Source organism: Suncus etruscus, chromosome 6 (assembly GCF_024139225.1).
Source record: "Suncus etruscus isolate mSunEtr1 chromosome 6, mSunEtr1.pri.cur, whole genome shotgun sequence".
NCBI lineage: Eukaryota > Metazoa > Chordata > Mammalia > Eulipotyphla > Soricidae > Suncus > Suncus etruscus.
In genome coordinates this window covers 71659217-71679252 of record NC_064853.1, presented here as the reverse complement: position 1 = coordinate 71679252, position 20036 = coordinate 71659217, and the positions used below count along the sequence as shown (strand labels likewise).

The 20036-nt window shown below is 39.0% G+C and overlaps 1 protein-coding gene across 1 annotated transcript in view; it reads left to right on the top strand.

Moving 5' to 3' along the window:
* The window catches only part of SLC24A3 (solute carrier family 24 member 3), a 536687-nt gene that overhangs the window by 312722 nt on the left and 203929 nt on the right, over nt 1–20036 (top strand). Inside the window, exon 3 of the mRNA XM_049774331.1 lies at nt 2065–2141. Coding sequence (XP_049630288.1) covers nt 2065–2141 — 77 coding nt within the window. The remainder of the gene's footprint in view (nt 1–2064; nt 2142–20036) is intronic.

Genomic DNA, 20036 nt, shown 5'->3' with positions numbered 1-20036 from the left:
TGAGAAGTACAATTGCTGGATGATATGAAAACTCAATTCTTAGTACTTTGGGAAATATTTGTATTGTTCTACAAAGAGGTTGAGCTAGCCAATATTTCTACCAGCAGTGGATGAAGGTTCCTTTTCTCCCACATCCACACTAGAACTGAATTCTGTTTTTTTTTATGTGTACCAGTTTCATTGATATAGGCAATAAGCCAATGTTGTTTTGTTTGCATCTCTCTGACAAGTGATGGGGAGCAATTTTGGGGGGGGGGGTTTTGGGCCACACCCGGCGGTGCTCAGGGGTTACTCCTGGCTGTCTGCTCAGAAATAGCTCCTGGCAGGCACAGGGGACCATATGGGACACCGGGATTTGAACCAACCACCTTTGGTCCTGGATCGGCTGCTTGCAAGGCAAACACCACTGTGCTATCTCTCCGGGCCCGCAATTTTTCATATACCAGATGCCCATCTATATGCCTTCTTTTAAGGAAATGTCTGTTCATCTGAGCTTACACGGGAATGGAGAGTGGGAGGCAGAGTGGGACCTTCAGACATCGGTGAAGGGAAGCAGACTGCAGAGGACACTGTATTGGAACATCATATGCGTTAAACACTCTCATTAACAGTATTGTAAGTTATGGTGCTTTAAAGTTTAAAAATTCCTAGAATCAAAACACACTGATATGGTACTTGATTACTAAATAATGTCACTAACAGCTCTGGGTAACCTCCTTGATGAAAAGACAGAGAGGCCAGAAGGACAAAGCTAGCTTGGGTATAGACAAATATCAACTACAGATCACTAGGGTTGCTGCACTATGTACTTTTCACCCTCAGACCTTTTTTTGCTCAAAGCTGTGGGAGTTCTCGTATCTGAAGCTGTGAGGCAGGAGTTAAAGAAATAGCAGCTTTCGAGGAGAGAATTTCTGCCTCAATCCCACATTACATCTCACTGATAATTGAGAGTCATCCGAGTTGTTCCCTACACATGGTAGTTTACTGTGGCATTCTGTGAATTGACCTTCACCAAAGGGCAGTGTGATGGTTCTTGTGATTAATACAGTAACATGGTTCTGGTGGCAGAAAGACAATAAAATGGCCATGACTAACCCCTAGATTGAACAGTACTACATAGTCCTGTGATGGCTACACAGGAAAAACTACAGAAGGAAAAAAATAGCTGTCTCCCTTCAGGGCGTGGTAACTGAATTAGGTGTGTCCAATTTCTTGCTAAGAGGGAGTCACAAGAAAGAAGAGGTCACAGAACAGTATAAAAATTGGTAACAGATGTCAGGAGTCAGGGTGACAACATTGAGTGTCACTAATCTGGATTTGCCGGTTGTGTGGTCTTGCTCTGCAGCATGTCAGCTCTAAATCTTCAACTATGGTCCTTGTGTTCCTCCTGTTTGACATGGGAGCAGCTTTTGTGATAAAAGAGAACAGATAATTGGTATAAAGTGCCAGGCAAAGTGTCATTCCAGTTCTTGGAATCTGTGAGGTTACTAAAGGAGCCAAATCACCTGGAAATGAAGTCAGAAAATAAAAGTAGTTCATGTGTTTCCTCCTGAACATTTTTTTTTGTTTGTTTTTGGGTCACACCTGGCAGTGCTCAGGGGTTACTCCTGGCTTTATGCTCTGAAATCCCTCCTGGCAAGTTCTGGGGACCATATGGGATACCGGGATTCAAACCACCGACCTTCTGCTTGCTAGGCAACTGCATTACCTCCATACTATCTCTCCGGCCCCTCCTCCTGAACATTTTTAAGTCCCAAGAAGGGATCTAAAGATCACACATGGAGGTGAATAAGAGTTGATAGTACAATACTGTAAAAAAATCATGAAATTGGGATTGCATCTGAGGTACCTCCAACACTATTTGACTTGGTGCTGATACCCTTGTATGGGGGGGGGGGGGAACACTAAGTTATAATTCTAGAATTCTGAACATAAAACATGTAATTTTTTTCTCATCCAAAGTCATAGATCCCTCATTAAAATGAAAACTGGCAATACCATCCAGACCTCTAACATGGGCAATGTAATCTTTTCCTGAACTGGCTTTCTTTCTCCTTTCTTTAGCCCTGAATGAGTTTCCCAGTGACATCTTCACCAATGAGGACAGGAGGCAGGGAGCTGTGGTTCTTCATGTGCTCTGTGTAAGTACCTTTCCAAGGCTTTGCCAGAAAGATCCAGAGGTAAGCTTCTGCCAGTGAGAAGATGGGCAACGAGCTGTCTACAGAAAATTCTTCCCTTTCCTCCTCTTCATGTGTTTAGTAGAGATCATCTACCAGGGGTCTTAAACTCAATTTACCTGGGGGCCGCTGGAGGCAAAGTCCAGATGATCCTTGAGTGCAAAATCAGTAGTAAGCCTTGAACATTGGGGGGTGTGACCCAAACAACTAAAACAAAACTAAACAAAAAAAGATTCCTCTAGGGCAGGGCCACAAAATGTTGTACGGAGGGCCTTTTGCAGCCCTCGGGCCACGAGTTTGAGACCCGTGCAAGCCCAGTGGCAATCTTCAGATGTGCCTTTATTAAAGTCACCTTAACATAGATATATTTCCTACTTGATCTTAGTGCCTAAAGTAAGTGCTCCAAAGTCATGTATATAGACTTTGTACTTTCTGTTTTAATACCAGGAAACACTTTTTCTAAAACACCTCTTTTGCATAATGCCACTAACTTTTTTATTAACCATATTTAGCTTTCTTTATGCTGCTTCCCACTACTTACCACATATATAAGTGTGATTTAATATATTGTTATTAGCTTATTAACAAAAACCTTACTGCAATCTTACTCACATGAAACCCTATGAAAATTGACACTATGTTTTTTTCCATGGCTTAATGCCCATATTTGTTTTTCTGGCATGTGGCAAAGTATTTGTTAAATAGTGAGATTCAATGTAATAGCAAGGAATAATAACTAAGAGTTACTTCCCTCCTCCTGGCTCTTACTGCCCAGTATATTCCTCCTGATATATGGTTAGATTTGCTGTGTTCCCCTTTAAAGAGATGTGGGGGTATATTTGTGAATGTGTGTGTATATACCTGAGAAGCAATGCCAGTCCTGGACAGACCCAGGTCAAATTCCAAATGAAATACGTCACTGTGCTGTGTGGCATTAACTCTCCCTAGAATGCTCTTAATTCCATTCCAGTTATGTAATTCTGCCAAGCAATCTCCCAAAACTTAGTAGTATGCCCAGAAACTGTTTTGTTGTTTATGGTTTTAGTGAGTCAGCAGGTAAGAAAGGGCACAGGGGGAATAATGTCATGAGATCTGGGGCCTTTACATAAGATGATTCTGTTGAATTAGTGGTGATGCTGAGTCTGGTGCAGGAAGTTCCTCCACTCCCTTGTCTTGTATTTACACTTTGATGACCCAACTGGCTTAGTTGGGACTGCTGATCTGAGCATCTACCAGTATAGTTTCCCTGACAACCCAGGGAGGGTTACAGAAAACAAGGAGCGAATCCCATGTCATGTCTTGGCATTGCAAATCTTTACATTGGATTCTATTGCAGTCACAAGCCCACTTAAGGAGGCGAGACAGTTGAGGGAAAAGACAGAGGCCTTACTTTCCAATATACCTTTAGACCAAGTCAATAGGACCAGCCTACAAGGAGTCACTGCAAACATGTGGTTATACCTCAGTTCTGCTGTCATTGCTTTGTGTTTGGGTCTGAAAAGAAAAGTCAAACTTCTGTAAACCTATACTTTACTTTTGCCAGTAAAAGCATACAATTCTTTACTTAAGTAAATTCTTTCTTTACTTATTCCAGTCCCTGGGAAACTTGACAAGTTTATTTTTAGCAAAGAGCACCTCTTAAAACACACGAAATGATAAAGTAAATTCTACAACCCTCACTGCCTTTCAGGAAAGTTGCACACATAGAGCCATAAATATGTATGCTAGCTTCCATCTCTGGCACCAAGGCTCCTATGTTCCAGTGTTAAGGAGACCCAAACATAGAGTGAGATCCAGAATTTCCAAGCAGTTATTAATGCCTTGTTGACTAAGAAATCCCATCTAAGAAATAGGATTTCCACTTTCGTTACAGAGAGCTTCTATCCTCCCAAGGTGGTGATACAATAAGTGCAAAGCTCTTACCTCCAATCTCCACCTCTTCCATGGGTCCACAGAATCAGCCGAAGCAGAGAAAAGTGTACTCACTTAGTCTTCATTCTTGTTTCCATTCTTTGGACTACCTATTATACCTCTGCATTTTGTGGTAGAGCAACCTCATCAGCAAGTATGAAACCCAAATCGACAAAAGAGTTGGATTGCCACTTGGCAATTAATTAATTTTTTAATTAAATAACTTTTATTTTGATCAAAGTGGATTACAAATCTTTCACAGTATATTTTAGGTACATAGTGACATTAAATCAGGGGAATTTCCACCACCAGTGTTGTCCTCCCTCCACCCCTGTTCCCAGTATGCATCCCATATACCCCTTCTTTGACCCCTGGGCTGCTAGTATAAGTGGTCCCCTCTGTGTCTAGCTTGTTGTAGATTGGGTGTCAATTCTGTTATTGTTAGCTTTGGATTTGGTGTTTAAGTATGATCATTTTTTATTTCTAATCAATTTTCATACACCTGTTTGGTCTTAGTAACCTCCATTATTTCCCCCTCAATTTGTGAGGCAGAACAAGATGGTTCAAGTTATGTGGTTCTGTTTGAAGGGAAGGAAAAAGGAAGAGAAAAAAAAGGGAGGGGTAAAAATCAAACAAGAAAGAAACAGGAGAAGTCCTTCTAGAGGCTATAAATATCAATTTAAGAGAAGAAAGGGAAAAAGGAAGAAAAACATAAAATTTTGTAGAGACAAAATTAAAAAAGGGGGAAGGCAAAGAGATAGCATGGAGGTAAGGTGTTTGCCTTTCATACAGAAGGATGGTGGTTTGAATCCAGGTATCCCATATAGTCCCCCGTGCCTGCCAGGGGCGATTTCTGAGCATAGTGCCAGGAGTAACCCCTAAGCACTGCCGGGTGTGACCCAAAATCCAAAATAAATTAATTATTAAAAAAAACTACAAAAAAAATCAAAGAACCCGAAAAGCACCACAGCAATAAAGACAACAACCAAACAATAACCACGGTCCTGAAATAAAAACAAAACAAATCACACAAAAAATAAAAAACAACAACAATAACAACAATAACAAAAAAGATTAATTTGTGCTTATTTTTTTTTTGCATAGGCACAGTAAATATTAGGGCATTTACTTGGCCTAAGAGATAAAGGGTTTCTCTGCCCATGAAGCATACTGTCATTGGAATAACTATAGGCTCCATACATGTTCTTTTTCTCTTTTTTAGGTCCTTTTGTGCTGTCTGGAAACTTTCTGCTCAGTCATGGGTGATAAAATCAGGCTTCTGTAACTAGAGATCTCGGTATTTGCACAGGTTATAGGATGGAGACTAGAGTGAAGTCTTTCTTTAATTTTCTAGAAGTTTTGTTCCAGCACTATATTTTTAATCAGTCTTGGTTTTTGCACCAATCCTAGTATGAAGCCTAGGATAGAGTCTTTCATTATGTTTCAAGAAGTTCTGCTCAGTTGCAGTTGTGTCAGCCAGACCTCTGAGATTAGAGATCTTGGTTGTTGTACAGGTGGTAGGCCAAAGCCTAGACAAGGGCTTTTATATTGGTCCCAGGATATGCTCTGCCCAGTCATGGTTGTCACAGTCTTCTGTAGTTAGTGATCTTGGCTTTTGCACAGATCAAAGGATGATGTGTCTTCTGATTTCATCTTATTGTTAGGTAGTTGACATTGTTGACATTTCCTCATTGTCAGGATGTCATATCAAAACTGGCACATATTGGCACTTGGCACTTTTTAAAATACATTTGCCATAAGCCTGTAGTCTTACACTTTATCACTGGTATCTAATACCACAGTTATTCTTGGTCTTAGTCCTAAATTATAAGGAGACAAAAGGCCAGCATAGACGTCTACCCCTTAAAGACCATGTTCTAGGTACACAAAACTGAAAACTTGCTCCATTCAGAGATCTTGTGCCTGCTACTGAGCTCAGCCCATACTTTCTGATATTTGCCTCTAAGCGGGAAAAGATCCAGGTGAAGATGGTTAACTTTTCTGCTTGGGGTGTCTATGTGCATGTTGTACAGCTGACTCCCACTGCAAAAGGGCACTTCTTCAATATGGCGATGCAGTGGTTAGGGTGGTCTTCTGTACATGACCCAAAGTCAAGGACTCAACTTTACCCAGAACATAAGCTTCGGTAATGTGACATAATCTCATGAAAAAAGTATTTTTTAGTAATATCAATGGTACATCGATCAATGCATATTTCTCTATTACTATTTAGTTCAGGAATAAGGGGTTCTTTTACCTCTTGACATACCATCATTCCCACATGTAGGGTGTTTAAAATCTGTTAGATGAATGTTGTTGGATATATGAAGAAATGCTTCCTGCTCACCAATGATAGGTCATAGCCAACAAGAAACAGTTAAATGCATGAATCGAACTGGTCAGAGCTAAGTGCAAAATCTTGTGCTTAGCAATCTAGAAATATTTACTTTCTCAATCTCTGTAATAGTATAAAGCTGAGTTAAAACCTCTAGAAACCCCATTGTTGTTTTGATTTGCCTCTCCCTGATGATTAGTGATGTAAAACATTTTTCCTGTGCCTCTTAGCCATCTGTATTTCTTCTTTGAGGAAGTGCCTGTTCATTTCTTCTCTTCAATTTTTGATGGAGTTATATGGTCTTTTTCTTGTTAAGTTCGGTCAGTACCTTATATATCATAGATATTAGCCCCTTATCTGATGGGTATTGGGAAAATAGTTTCTTTCTGTGGGTGGCCTTTGTATTCTAGTCACTGTTTCCTTTGAGGTACAGAAGTTTCTCGGTTTAATGTAATCTCATTTGTTTATCTCTGATTCCACTTGTTTGGACAGTGGTGTTTTCTCCTTGAAGATGCCTTTATTTACAATGTCATGGAGTGTTTTACCTACATGTTCTTCTATATACCTATGGTTCTGGCTCTGATATCAAGGTCTTCAATCCATTTGGACTTGACCTTTGTGCATGGTGTTAGAGGTCCGAGTTCACTTTTCTGCATGTGGTTGAGCACTTGTCCCAACTCTACTTGTTGAAGAGGCTTTTTTTGGCTCTATTTTGCATTCCTTGCCCCTTTATCAAAGATTAATTGATTGTATATCTGGGGAACATTCTCTGAAGGATTGGCACACATCACATAGAATGAGAACAATCAGTGCTAGTAGGGATGTGAGGAGTAAGGAATTCTCATTCATTAATGGTAGGAATGCTGTCTAGTCCAGCCTTCCTGGAAAACAATATGGAGATTCCTCAAAAAACTAGAAATTGATCTCCCATACAAAAACAGAATACAAAAATACCCTCTGCATGTCTATGTTTATTGCAGCTCTATTTACAATAGCCAGAATCTGGAAACAACAACAGATGAGTGGCTAAAGAAACTGTGGTACATATATGCAATGGAATACTATGCAGCTGTCAGGAAAAAGAAGTCATTAAATTTTCCTATATATGTGGGGCTGGAGAGATAGCATGGAGGTAAGGCATTTGCCTTTCATACAGAAGGTCATTGGTTCAAACCCAGGCATCCTATTTGGTCCCCCGAGCATGCCAGGAGTGATTTCTGAGTGTGGAGCCAAGAGTAACCCATGAGCACTGCCGGGTGTGATCCAAAAACCAAAAAAAAAAATTTTCTATACATGATGGACATGGAAACTATTCACTGAGTGAAATGAGTCAGAGGAAGAGAGATAGACACAACATAGTCTCACTCATGTGTGGGATTTAAGGAAAATAAAAGATAGTATGGTAATAATATCAGAGACAATAGAGATGAGGTTTGAAGGGACCAGCCCATTAATGAAGTAAATACAAAGATTGGTGAGTGCAATTACAGAAATAATTTACCAACAACTATTATGACAAAGATTGTGAGTGGAAGAAATAGAATGTCTGTCTCAAAGGCAGGCAGGTGGTAGAGAAAGAAGATGGGGAGCATTGGTGGCCAGAAGGTTGACTGGTGAAGGGGGATGTACTTTTTTATTACTGAAACCCAACTACAAACATATTTATAACCATGGTTCTTAAATTAAGATATTAATTAAAGTAAATAACTAAATAAACTTAAAATATAAATTAAGAAAAAATAATGAAATACAGAAAAAAAACTCTCTAGAAACCCAAGTTAAGGTTGGCCTCATCCTTTAGAAACCCACTGTCTTATTAGAAGGCCCACTATCCCTGACAAATATTGGGTCCTGATTGTAGTTTTGGATACATTTTCTTCAGGGCTAGAGGGTGATACTCATCTAGTATCTCATACCCCTATGTTAAGAATCTTCCAGGGTAAGATGAGGAACTGTAGATTCTGAACCTTTCTCTGTGGTCAGCTTATCCCTTTCTCACCTGACTGGAGAGCAGGCCATATTGGGTTCCCTCAGAATTTTTTGATCTTATTCAATAAGAGGGAGTGTGAGTACAGGAATCTGCTTCCCGCAGCCTCCAAATTGGAAATTAACTGAGTTATCTTTTTTTCTTTAATTAAATCACAGTGATATGCAGAGTTAATATGTTGTTAATAATTGAGTTTTGGTTATACAATATCCCAACACCCATCCCTTCACCAGTATTCATTTCCCACCACCAATTTCCCCAGTTACCTTCCTAGTGCCCACACACATAGCAAGCCTGCCTCTATCGCAGATAATTTTCTTCTGTCTGTCTGCCTGTCTCTGTCTCTCTATCTCTATCTTTCTTTTTCTTTCCCCTTTTTTCTCTTAGGTACCCTGTTTGTATACTGTTACTGAAAGGGCATCACACATCTCACTTTACTTCCTTTCAATTCCCATTTCTTACCCAAAGTGATTATTTCCAGCTCTTATTGTCATAGTGGTCCCTTCATTGTCTTAACTGCACCATTCCCCATCATTTCTATTGTGTAGGTATTATTATTATAGTATGCTTTTGGTTCTTATATTCTATGAATGAATGCAATCATTCTATGCCTGTCTTCCTTCTCTGACTCATTTCATTCTACATCATATTTAAAAGGTGCTGAGATTACATGGATGTACATGGAATCTTATTATGCTGAGTGAAATAAGTCAGAGGGAGAGAGATAGACCCAGAATAGTATCACTCATCTATGGGTTTTAAGAAAAATAAAGATATTTTTATAATAATTCTCAGAGACAATAGAGATGAGGGCTGGAAGGTCCAGCTCACGATATGAAGCTCACCACAAAGAGTGGTGAGTGCAGTTAGAGAAATAACTACACTCACAACTATCATAACAATGTGAATGAATGAGGGAAGTAGAAAGCTTGTCTCAAATACAGGTGGGGGTGGGGTGGAATGGAGGGGAATTTGGGACATTGGTGATGTGAATGTTGCCCTGGTGGAGGTGGGTGTTCTTATATGACTGAAACCCAACTACAATCATGTTTGTAATCAAGTTGTTTAAATAAAGATATAAAAAAGGTGCTGAGATAAAAGAATCAGGCAGAGACTGATTTGATCAACTGGGATCTTTATTGAGAAGCAGTCCAGGGAAGGTCTGAGTCTCTGCAGAGACTGCCATAATTGCACCCCCCTGCAGCCTGCAGCAGGATTATGTAGCTGGTACCTTATTGAAAAGAGTATAGGACTGGAAAAGGTATGTGCTATTGTGTCCTTGGTTATGTTGTAAATTCTCCATTGACTTTGCAAACAAGTCTGTTGCGGTCTTACTGTGGTCAGTCCTTGTGAGTATGGGCCAACATCTTGCTATCCTAACTGTATGGGCAAACATCCTGTTTTTCTTTCCCAGATCCAACCATTATCTAGTGTCTTCAATCATGACTGACCCTTTCCTGATGGAGGTGGCAACTATCTGAAAGCTTTACAATACTCTCCATGTATATCCATGTATAAGCAAATTTCATAACTTCATGTTTCCTAGAAGCTACATAGAATTCCAGCTTACCGATATACCATATTTTCTTTTTCCATCCATCTGTACTTGGTCATAAGGCACACGAAAAAATGTTTCACATCATTAATCATCGGCAAGATGCAAGTCAAAACAACAGTGTTATCTTATACCAAAGAGACTGGCATACATCAAAAAAACAAACAAACAAACAAACAAAAGTAACTGGTGTTGGTGCCTATACAGGGAGAAAGGGACTCTCATTCATTGCTAGTGGCAGTGTTGACTGATCCAGACTTTTGGGAAAATAAAATGAACATTTCTCAGAACACTAGAAATTGAGCTATCATTCTACTCAGCAATGCTGTTCCTGGGAATATACCCTTGAGACCCAATAACACAATGCAGACAAGGCTTCTGCTCTCTTATGTTCATTGAATCACTATTCATAATAGCTGCATTATCTTATGGTGCTTCCAAATGAGTTCCTTTCATTCCTTCCTTTGTTTCTGCTCTCACTCTGAACCTCTACATTGTCAAGTCTCTAAATCATTGATCATGAGCTTTCTTCTTCTACCTGGGATACCTTCCTCTCTTATCTTTGGAAAATCTATATTAGCTGTACTTTCCAACCCTGAATGGTGCCTTCTTCACAGCTCTTCACAAGATAGGTCATTTGGGGAGGATGGCAGTATTTTTGGTCTGAGTTCCTTAGCATGAAGATTCTTCAGTAATGACAAGAACTGCAGTGGTCAGTCCTTAAGGCACTCCTGATACTGTCCAGGACTTCACTCCAAGGTTGATGGACTCTCCTAGCCCTCAATGTTTGTCCATATTCTTACCCTTTGTTATCCCTTCCCCCACCCCTAAAGCAATGGGAACTAGAGAAACATGCCTTTTAAATTTGCTTATAAATGTTCTCTTCCAGATCTGCCTTTTGCTTTGTTTTAGTGAAGTAAACTTGTTTTATTTAGAAAGCAAGAGCAAGAGCATATAATATCAAATTGAGATAAAAGATAATCTCTAAGATTAAATGCACCTTTCAGAATAGCTTTTCAAACTTTAGAATTTTCTCCTTTCTGTCTTGCTACCCCAAATGTAGATGGTGTCATGCTCCCCAAAACTGAAGAGGAAACAAATTAGAAGATCTTTAAAATAGAGGTGATAAAATGTGATTGAGACACAAGGAGGAAGAAGAAAGGTTATTCAAGTATTCTTCTTCTGGGATTTTTGTCTTTCTCTGTCTATTTGGATTCCCTGGAGTTGTGATATTCCCAACCTATGCCAATACCAGAATATTCTGAAATGTATCTCCTATACCTTTTGTCCCTGCTAGCCACATTACATGTTCTCTGTCCTTCTACACCCATGTAGGCCTTCACTTTACCTGTTCCTCTGCCTAGACTGTTCACTGTTCTTAATTTTGCAGCCCCTTGAAGTCTCTAATGTTTATTAGAGACTTATTATGTTTCCCCTAACTGTGGGTCTCTAGCAACCAATGGGATTGTACCAGTCAGGATTCAAGTTTTAATTACTCAGGTGAGCAAGATGCAGGACTTCTTTTAAGAGACAAGCTCCTGCAGTAGAATCTGGGCTCAGCAAATTCTATCATCAACTCTAACCAGAGAGAAAGGTAAATTTGGTTGTGTTCTTGAAGACGCAATTTGGGACAATGGAGTATCTTCAAGAGAGCCAAAGTCCTAAACGGAAAGGGCTACATCCCTCCTGAGCTTTCTTTCCCCCTTTCAATCCTGGGAGAGAGACTCTTCTGGCATGGGCCTTACCAAATAATGGGTTAGCATTTATTTGGGGCTTAAGCTTCTTCCAATTATCATTGTTATTTAATTTGATTATATAGAGGACTGGTTTCTTTGAATATTCTCCCTGCTGTGAAGCCCAGATTGTCTTTGCTAAGAGACAAAGAGTAAACTAATAAATGCAACGACCCATTCTGCAGGGGCAACAGGGTCAGGGGAACAAGCTGGTTGTGGAGAAAGTTTTTTCCTGCTCCTTCCTTCTTCCCTACCCCTCCAGAACTTGAAGAGGCAACTCTACATATCAAAAGTCCTGGTTCATGTCTGCCTTGGGACTATTTTTGTCTCTCCAAAGCTATTGTTTAGCTTTTTTGACTAGACTTTATGGACATATGCTAGCACTAAACAGAGCTTTGTATGCCAATGGAAATGTTCTATATCTGGCTGTCCAATGTAATTATTGCAGGTCACAAGTATCTCTGGAGTATTTGAAATGTATTTAAGATGACTTTTTTTTAATTTCATTTAAATTATGATAAATTTAAATACCCATACTTTGTAGTGTCATACCTCATTATAATACTTAGAGATGAATTCTAATTCAGCATCTTTGCTGCTGTTGTCAATTTTAAATCAAAAAGAAAGATGACCTGGAAAAAGGATATTGGCCAACAGAGATATCTTTCTCTTACTCTTTTCTCTTAAGAGGGGGTCCTGGGTTTAATTATTTGAACTAACAGGTTGCAGAGAAGGCCATGAGTGGCTCCAGAATAGGATGAAATATTCAGCAAGGTGGAAGGACAGCAGATAAGAAGCCCTATATATGTCACCAAACAGCTTAATGCTTTGGAATAATTTCACATAATTCCTGACTTCAATATATGCAAAGTTAAAGTGGGAACACATACTAGAGCTTAAAAAATGTAATCTTCAAATGTATTTATCTTCCCCCAAACCCTCCACTCTCCTAAGAGCCAGTCAATCATGCTTAGCCCACACAATGTAACTCTTCTGACCTGAGCCATGTCTATTCAGAGAGAGTGCTGTCCTTGTGAACAGGACAGAAGATGCCTGAGGGATGAGGGAAGCAGAGATCTTCTGCTTAAAACCTGGACTCAGAAAATGGTATGCTACAGGCATTTTAAAATTTAAGGGGACCTACATGACCTGATCAGAAAGGTCCCAGCAATAACTCACTTGCTGGGAAGACATGTTTAGTTTAGAGATTTCACCCTGGAAGGAAAAAATGATTAGAGCAGCTGGTGGAATTTACTGTTTACTCTTAGAAAAGTGCTGAGCATGTCCCAAATTTGTCAGTGTCAACACAAAGCTAAAATTGGTGTCCAAAGAGTATTAGCAACTAAGAGAGTAAATTATATTTCCATAAATCTTAACTTACTCCCTCCCTTTTTTGTTCACAAGACATAACTCAGAATAATTCAGGCTTCTTTCAAACCACTGGGCCCATAGACTGCACAGAGCAAGCTGATGAATTAGAGAGAAGGCCAGATGGGCTAAAACATGCTCTTTGAATAAAACCAACCCGAGTGTCAGGCCTGGGTTTTCACTTGCTGCTACAAAGCCACTGATAAGTTGCTTTGCCTTGCCTAGTTTAGTTTCTTCATCTATCTTGAGCTAAATAAAGCACCAAGCACTCAGCCCATAAGATTATGATGAGGAGTCCAGAAGGCTGATTTGCAGTGTTCTTGGCTACACTTGGTTCTACATAGGTAATATCACACTGTTATTCTATGGAACTTCCAATATTCATGTGCTGCCAGACTCCTACTCACTACAACTCTGGGATTTTTCTGTGATCTCAGAGCTCATTCTACTAGAAGACAGGTAGAGCTCTAAAGAATTCAGAAGAAGCCCTTGACAGAGCAGGGTTAACTGATAAATGCTTCTGTTCCCTTATGCTTTATTGAACTAATTCTGTTCTGTCATATCTGAGGAATGGTATGAAGGACAAGAGTCCTCTGGACTATATTAAGGAATAGTATGAAGGACAGAAGGCCCTGGACTATTTTTTAAAAAAACTGCAGTTCTGGCTCTACCACATTCCAACTGTGTAGTTATTAACATTATGGGCTTCAGTTTTTCCATTTGTGCCTGGGAATTAAGAAAACACCTACCTTATGAGTTCAGATGTGGAGTAGGGTATTCACTTTGCATCCCTTTTCTCTGCTTTCAGGAGTGTCTTTGATACCTTTTTTCCTTAAGAAAAGGCTTCACTTTAACCTTCTCTTCCAAAAATAGATAACAGGCTTGGTCTAGTACCTAGTACATAATAAGCACAAGAAAATACTGTCTTTTTGCTTTTCTTTCAAGGCTACACCAAGTTATGCTCAAGGCGTTCACCTTGCTCTGCACTCAGGAATTATTCCTGGCAGTGCTTGGGAAACTATATGGAATACCAGGATAAAATCCAGATTGTGTGCTAGGCGAATGCCCTACCCACTATAGTATTTTTCTGGCCATGTAAATGTTAACTATTTTAACTATTTATTTTTATCAAGTTACTGGATCTTCAGTTCCCTCTCTCTGTATAGTGGTCATCAAAATGATCTGGGTTTTACTCTCTTTCCTTAAAATCAAAATTAAGTGCCTCTAGCACCAGATCAATGTTTGAATAGCCATGTCCAAGTGATGCACTGCTCAGAATTCTCCCCAGAAAGGTCCCCTATCACAGAAGCCCAGCTTTATGTTTATGAAAAACATAAAGTAGATTTCAAAGCCACACTTTTCAAACCCCAGCTTCACAACTTTTCAGGGATGTTGCTTAAAGCAATATTTGGCTTTTCTAAGCCTTGGTTTTCCTTGGTTTCCCTGAGACAAAAAATAAAATCTTTTCTTGAGGGAGCTCTCTGAATGACAGAGAAGAAATCTATACCAAGTCCCTAGAGCAGGACCTGGCATAGAGGAAGTAATTATTTGTCATTGTCATTGTCATTACTTCATAGTACTACCAACATCCATATCCCAATCATTATCCCTATTCCCCTTTAAACCCCATTTGGTCTTTTCCCCTCTTTTGTACCCCCATATATCATGGTCTTGTGAAAAAGATTGCTCTTCTCTGATACCTCTGACAGCTCCAACTTGAAACTTTATCCTTCCAGAAGCCTATGCTGACATGCACAAGGAAAAGTAGAACCTCACATTTGCTCATATCTGCCCTTATAGAGAAATATCACTTTATTTTATTTTTTATTAAGACACCATGATTTACAAAGTCATTCGTAGATGAGTTTTAGGCATATGCTTGTTCTAGTAACAATTCCACTGCCTACTAACTTATTTCCTTCAGTGTCCCCAGGTTCCCTCCAACCAACACCCCAGACTGCCTCCTTCTTAGACAAGCAGATTTTTTTTTTTTGGTTTTTGGGTCACACCCAGCGGTGCTCAGGGGTTACTCCTGGCTGTCTGCTCAGAAATAGCTCCTGGCAGGCACGGGGGACCATATGGGACACCAGGATTCGAACCAACTACCTTTGGTCCTGGATCAGCTGTTTGCAAGGCAAATGCCACTGTGCTATCTCTCCGGGGACAAGCAGATTTTTAAAGTTTGATTGTGTGGTTTAGTTCTCCTGACAGAAATGTTCACTTTAAATAATTTTCTTAACTTTATTCATTTCCTAAGGATTTCATGCATAGCCCTCTATTATAAAATACCATATAGGTTATGTGAATAATGTGTCTTCCTTCTACCTTTATACTCTGATAACTGACCCCTCTATAGTTTCCTTCTCATTTTGTAATGTCCAGCATGGAATCTTGCATGTCTGAATTGCTCAGGTACATTGTAAGCATCAATGAGTGGACAAAGTCTGTTTACTTTCCTGGCCGAATGCAGAGTCAGCCCCCTGAACTAGTAACAGATCAAAATAATATAAAGTTTTCATCAGGGTCTAGGATTTCAATCAGTTCTAAGTGTCATGGGATGAGATTTTGAAGATGAGCCTTCTTTGACACAAGCTTACTGGTTTAAATACTCAGGAACTGCTGCTTAAAAGGCAGTAAGAACCATCTAAGGGAAGAATACAGTGGTCACATATTTCAATGTGCCTCACCTCTCTTCAAAATGTCAGTAATGCCCAGGTTGCTTGGAAATTGCAAAGGTCCAATGAAAAGTAGAGATCCTCCACTGAAGAAATGTGTCTTATTCATAATTTTACAGTGACTCAGAGATCTCTGAGTACGAAAAGTGATGAACAAGCAACATCACTAATGACAATCACAGTGTTCTCTGTGTTCAATTCTTTCCAGGAAGGATTATTCTCTTTTGAATAACATATTGTTTTAACAACCAAACCTAGAGACTTAAACACATTATTAGTTAAGGATAGCAAGGGTGAGATTTGGGGATGTATCTGGGATTTCGTAACCCATCTAGTTCCACCTAAAGGAAAGGAAGCTTTTCTCTATGTCCCAGGAACCCCTCCCTTCCTGAAGATCCTATCTTGCTTTCTTTAAAGATTCCTGAAGCTTCTCCAGAGTGTTATCTACATCTTAAAGATTTTAAGCCTCTTAAACCCTGCCCCAAAGATTCCAGTTTACACTACTTTCACTGGGAAATTTGAGAACAATTTCCTAAGAACTGGTTCAGAGGACACTTGGGATAAACTCTTTTTTTTCCTTTATTTAAACATCTTGATTACATATATGATTGTGATTAGGTTTCAGTCATGTAAAGAATACCCCCTTCACCAGTGCAACATTCCCACCACCAATGTCCCAAATCTCCCTCCATCCCACCACACCCTCACCTATACTCTAGACAGGCTTTCCAGTTCCCCCATTCATTCACATGATTATGGTAGTTATTTCTATAACTGCACTCAACACTCTTTGTGGTGAGCTTCATGAAGTGAGCTGGACATTCCAGCCCTCCTCTCGTTGTCTCTGAGGATTGTTGCAAAAATGACTTTTATTTTTCTTAAAACCCATTGATGAGTGAGACTATTCTGTGTCTCTATCTCTCCCTCTGACTTATTTCACTCAGCATGATAGATTCCATGTACATCCATGTATAGGAAAATTTCATGACTTCATCTCTCCTGAGCGACTGCATAATATTTCATTGTGTATATGTACCACAGTTTCTTTAGCCATTTGTATGTTGAAGGGCATCTTGGTTGTTTCCAGAGCCTGGCTATTGTGAATAGTGCTGCAATAAATATAGGTGTGAGGAAGGAGTTTTTGTATTGTATTCTTGTGTTCTTAGGGTATATCCCTAGGAGTGGAATAGCTGGGTCGAATGGGAGCTCAATTTCCAGATCTTGGAGGAATCTCCATATCGCTTTCCATAGAGGTTGGACTAGACGGCATTCCCAGCAGCAGTGGATAAGAGTTCCTTTCTCTCCACATCCCCACCAGCACTGATTGTTCTCATTCTTTGTGATGTATGCCAATCTCTGTGGTGTGAGGTGGCATCTCATCATTGTTTTGATTTGCATCTCCCTGATGATTAGTGACGAGGAGCTTTTTTTTTTTATCAATCCTTCCATGTCTATAAGCTAAAGCTTATAGATAGGTGATACTCAGTTACCCAGTCCTTTGCTCTCAGGAGGCATGTCCTCTACTTAACAGTCTTATTTCTTAATATATTCTTTATATTTCTTATAAGAACCCAGAAATTGTTTTCAAGAAGTTATTATGGTGCAATGTTCTCTCACCTAGAAATCTCAAAACAAGTCCACAAGTGTGACCCTCCTGGGGCCTTTGGTTGTCATGCTTTTCACTAGTTCTAAATACATGCCCTCAGAATATTTAAGGTTCCCTGCTCCTTGCCCATGGCCATATTTCAAATCAAATCATGGAACCAGCTATTTCACTAACACTCAGATTGTTCTATTTTATGGAAGCCTGCAGAGCTCTTATTTTCTTCCTTAAATATGTTAGGACTGTCTTTTCCTTTGTGCTAATGACTCTGGGGATCAAGGTTGATGTGTATTTGGGTAGTTGGTTTTCAGCAACTCAAGCTGTGACAACAGGACCAGTAGTTTTGACTTTTGCTGAACCTTCTCACCCCTACCTGGGCATAGGCCCAGGTTCATTTACTTAATTGCTTTTATTCTGCAGAGTTGACTTGACTTGAAGCATCTAGAGATTTTTTTCCCTCTAAAGTAGATGTCCTCGAGAGTCATTTTACTCCCACACTTATGTATACATAAAACATATCTGAATATATATACAGTAAATACATATTTATATGCTATAATACTTTATTTAATACAGTAGGTGGGCTGTAGTGATAGCACAGTAGAAAGAATTCTTGCTTTGTGTGCAGCCAGATTCAATCTTAAACGTTCAGGGTTCCCGGAGTCTCACAGGAATAATATTAGAATATAGGGCCAAAAGTAAGGCTTTAATGTGAACCCAAAATAAACCATTCAGTGTTACCCCAACATTAAAATTTTAAAATAAATAAAAACATAGGAAAATGTTTCAATATATCTGGCACAATTATATAAAATGTGATATATGCCCTGTGTACATGTATTCATTTTGTCTTTTTCATATATTTCTTAGCAATTTAGAACTTTGTTGAAGCAGAATCATGAATTGACAATAAATTAAAATGCAATTTGTAGTAGGCTATGAGTTTTTGAAAAGCAAGAATCTTTTATTCTCTTGTGAAAACTAGTTTTTCTGAAGACTAAGCATCTCAGAAATTGTCTTCCATTATCATTGAATTGCTCAGGCTAGAATCCTGAGAATCATCCTTGATTTCTCTCCTTCCCACAATACCCATTAGTAATCCTGGTCATTCCACCTCCAAAATATATCCATCCAATATTCTTGCTCTGTGTACACTAACAGAGCCATGGTTCAGGTTACTATCATCCCTTACTTGATATAGAACTTCATTCTGACGACAGTCCATATACCAGCTCGGGTTATCTTTTAGAAACATATGTTGGGATAATCATATGTGATCTGATCCAACCTGTCTCTTCAAATTTATCTTCTACTCATCCTTTTCTCACACCTAATCACCATAGGTCAGTCCCATGGATCTTTTTCCCATTTCTCAGGCTTTTCTAGCTCATTCCACCTTGGATATCTAGAAACACTCTTTTCTTTTGTCTCCACTTTGCTGCTGTCCCTGTCAGTTTTTTACATGTCTCAGCTCTTGCTTGTATGTGAACACTCTTGAAAAGTCTACACCTAAAATTTTTATTTTTTCTAATTTAATCACCATAAATTACAAAGTTATTTATTATTGGGTTTCAGATATTCAATGTTTCAACACCAATCCCTTCACCAGTGTTAATTTCCCTCCACCATTGTTCCCAGTTTCCCTTCCACTTCCTTAGCCTGTCTCTATGGCAGACATTTTTTTTTCTTTTTCCCTTCAGGACACTGTGGTTTACAATACTATTACCGGTAAGGTATCGTGTATATTACTTTACCTCCCTCTCTTCAGCATTCCATCCTCATTCATAGTGACCACAACACTCTATCATTGTCATAATTGTCCCTTCCCTTACCTCCTTCTTTTTCCCACATTTATCCACTCTGCTCTACTGGCAAAGGAAGAGATTTTTTTTCCTATGCCAAATATGGTTTAACAAAAAAAGCAAATCCTTGTCTCCCTTTCAGCAGTGAATAGATTAATCACTTCAGAGAGAAATCTATTCAAACTTGAAAGCACTCAGCGTGACTAAGAAGATGATTTACTGAGACATCTCCTATAAAGTTAGCTGATCTTCATATTTAAAGGAGCTAGAAAAGAAAGAAAAATTATTCTGAGTATATTCATATATACTTGATATTCTTGTTTACATTGAGGTCAGGTATGAAGACCATGATAGTTTTCAATGTGAGAATACAAAGGAAGTCATAGTATCTTATCATCAAGATGCTGGCCATTCTGCTTTGCTTATCTTAATAAAAAGTTAAATATATTATATAATACATATTACATACAACATATTGTATGTAATATATTATATATAATAAGCTATATAATATATTATATAATAATAAGTTAAGGACTGAATAAATTGGTGATAACACTAGAGCCAGTCACCAAAGGAAAGACTGTGACTAGGTAAGGATGTCAGTATCTTTTGAAAATTCTTTTAAGATTATTTATTGTATTTCATTAGAACCATTTAAAAGGCAATAGTTAAGCTAATCATGCTTTCAGTCTCTAGGATGTCAATGTCTTGAACTTTTGATTTTCATGATAGTAGGTCTTTCCATCCCAGAGCTACCATTGGCTAGACCTATAACCTTGCATGAGTCATTTGTTCTTTAGCATCTTGCCCTTTTTTTCCCACTTCATTGTTGTTTTGGTTTGGTTTATGGCCACAACTAACAGTGCTCAAGAGTCACTCCTTGCTCT